General features: G+C 37.4%; 1 protein-coding gene across 1 annotated transcript in view; it reads right to left on the reverse strand.

The window, feature by feature from the left end:
• Positions 1 to 1084: 1084 nt before the first annotated feature.
• Positions 1085 to 2500, reverse strand: part of LOC113640941 (aromatase) — a 9469-nt gene continuing 8053 nt past the window's right edge. Inside the window, exon 9 of the mRNA XM_047822827.1 lies at positions 1085 to 2500. This exon is cut by the window's right edge and continues 71 nt beyond it. Coding sequence (XP_047678783.1) covers positions 2317 to 2500 — 184 coding nt within the window. The 3' untranslated portion in view covers positions 1085 to 2316.

Here is a 2500-nt window from a genome sequence, read left to right on the forward strand (position 1 = left end):
TTAGTTTTGTATCTTATTAATATTAAATATAAGATAAACGAAAAAAGTAACGATATTGAACTATTTTAAATACCGGCTGGTAAAACGTGCTTCTGAAATATACAGTTAATTTTTCATTAATATTAATATTAATAAACTTTTACATGTCTCTGTTGTTTTATTAATGACAAATCGACCCCAACACAGAACAAACATTTCTGAGATTCTTTTAATGATTGGTTGAAGACCTACTTATTCAGGAGACACTTCAACTAGCACTTCTTTCCTTATCTTTTGCATTAAAAAAAAACTGACACTTTTCATTGGAACTTTGAACAAATGTTTTAAACTCATGGTATCTTAAGTCTGTAACCTAGTGAACCAGCATTAATGTATTCAATGTTAGAGCTGTAAATGTAAATGTAAATGGGTGTGGCTACAATGGAAGTGGGCGTGGCTATCAAATCAAAATCAAATCAAATTTTATTTGTCACATATAATGGTACTTGCGTTACATTAGGTCTACCAAAGTACCGATTAAAATGAAAAATTATGTATTTTAACATTTTTCCTGATAGCTACGTGTTAATGTTATAGACAGTGTAGTGAAGTCTTTCCTGCTCTGATGTCTTCTTTTACGTCTTTTCTGAAAAAAAACCTCCAATTATAGCTTTTATATTTTACAGGTTTGCAGCGTTTTTCCATTCATATTCTAAAGCAAAAGCATCATTTACGCTGAAAAGTCAAAACTCTATATATTTGTTTAAAAACAGAACAAAGAATTGTTCACGCGCTGTTATCGTTACCAAGGAGACGATCATGTGCGTCACTGGGCGATCTGACACGCCCACAATGCTGTGCAAGCGGATGTTTATTGTTTGTTTGTGTGTTTTGTTTGTTTCAAATCTACCTTTATAACGTTCACATTAAGTATATATATATATAATACTGATAAACCGCAGCTTTTTAATTTCACAAAGAATTTCTTTACATTTGAAATTAAGTCTAACGATAAATATACATATCCTTAAAGAACCAACACCTCAGTTGAATAATGTCGCCCTCTGCTGGTCAAACTCAGAACAGAGACACCAACCTCACACCGTTACTGAGCAGATCTTTTATTTCAGTGAAATAAAATTAAATACAACATCATTTTGACAGTATTTTATAAAACGTTTTCAAACATAATCACAGTGCAGGCCAGAGTATTATGTGAACTTACATAAAATATATCTATAAAAATGATTTCTTTATGAGAAACATGGAGAAGGTGGAAGGACGGCTGAGTAAATAAACACCAATCAGCCATAACATTAAAACCAGCTGTGGTATCAGACACCAAGTCATTTGGATCGGACTACATGGACCGTTCGTCCAGCACATCCCAAAGATGCTGGATCGGATTGAGACCTGGGGAATTTGGAGACCATGTCAACATCTTCAACTCTTTGTTGTGTTCCAACCATTAAACCATTCACACGCATTCAACCACATGATGTAAAAAAAAACATGATTTATCAGACCAGCCCTGCTTCTTCCATTGCAACATGGTCCAGTTCTGATCTTTGGGTAGATTACAGGCATCAGTATGGTCACTCTGATGCTCTGCAGCTCCATTTGCAGCACGCTGTGATGCTCTGTGTGATCTGACCCATTACTTTCAGAGCCAGACGAACAATGTGTACTAGAGAAGCTCTTCTGTAGGATAAGAACAGACGGACCAGACTTCACTTCCCATGACGATCACCGAGTCTTGAGCATCCATGACATGTTCCTGGGTCACTGGTTTTGTTAGTTTCTTACCACACCAGGAACACCTGCTGATTTGGAGAACCTCTGACCCAGTCGTCTAGACATCACGGCTTGTTCTGGTCGGAGTCTCTCTGATCCTCACACTTGTCCATTTTTACTGCTTCTTACACAGAAACTTCCAGAACTGAGGGTTTACTTGTGTAATAAACCCACACCTGAGAGGTGTAACGAGATCATCAGCAGTAATCACTTCAGCTGTCAGTGTGTTTAATCTTATGGCTGATTGGTGTGTAAATATGATTAATATAATGTTGTATAAATATTAAAGTAAATAAAGTATAAAAAATTGAACAATTTCTGACTCGATCTTCTTAATTTTGACTTTAACCTCATCACTGTTTGTATGTTCCATGTTTACTATCCGCTCAACATAAACAGATTAAAATTCACTGTTGTGGTGAAGTTTCTGTGTGTGTGTGTGTGTGTGTGTGTGTGGTGTGTGACATGTCCAGTGTTAGCACTGTGTCAGAGGTAAAGCTGCAACTGGTCCAGTAAGTTCTGTTCATCTTCAGGACAGAGGAGTTATATGTGGTTGCGGTTTGTGGTGTGTGTGTTGCGGGGGATGAAGCGTACGCTCAGTGTGTGTTTGTCCTCCACAGGTTGCTGTGAGAGATCGTTGGTGTGTGCGATGTTCTCCACAGTGCAGCTTTCCTCAGGACACACGGAGAAACGAGACAAAATCATCACCAACACGGCCTTCATCATC

The sequence above is a fragment of the Tachysurus fulvidraco genome, chromosome 13 (genome assembly GCF_022655615.1).
Source record: "Tachysurus fulvidraco isolate hzauxx_2018 chromosome 13, HZAU_PFXX_2.0, whole genome shotgun sequence".
Classification (NCBI taxonomy): Eukaryota; Metazoa; Chordata; class Actinopteri; order Siluriformes; family Bagridae; genus Tachysurus; species Tachysurus fulvidraco.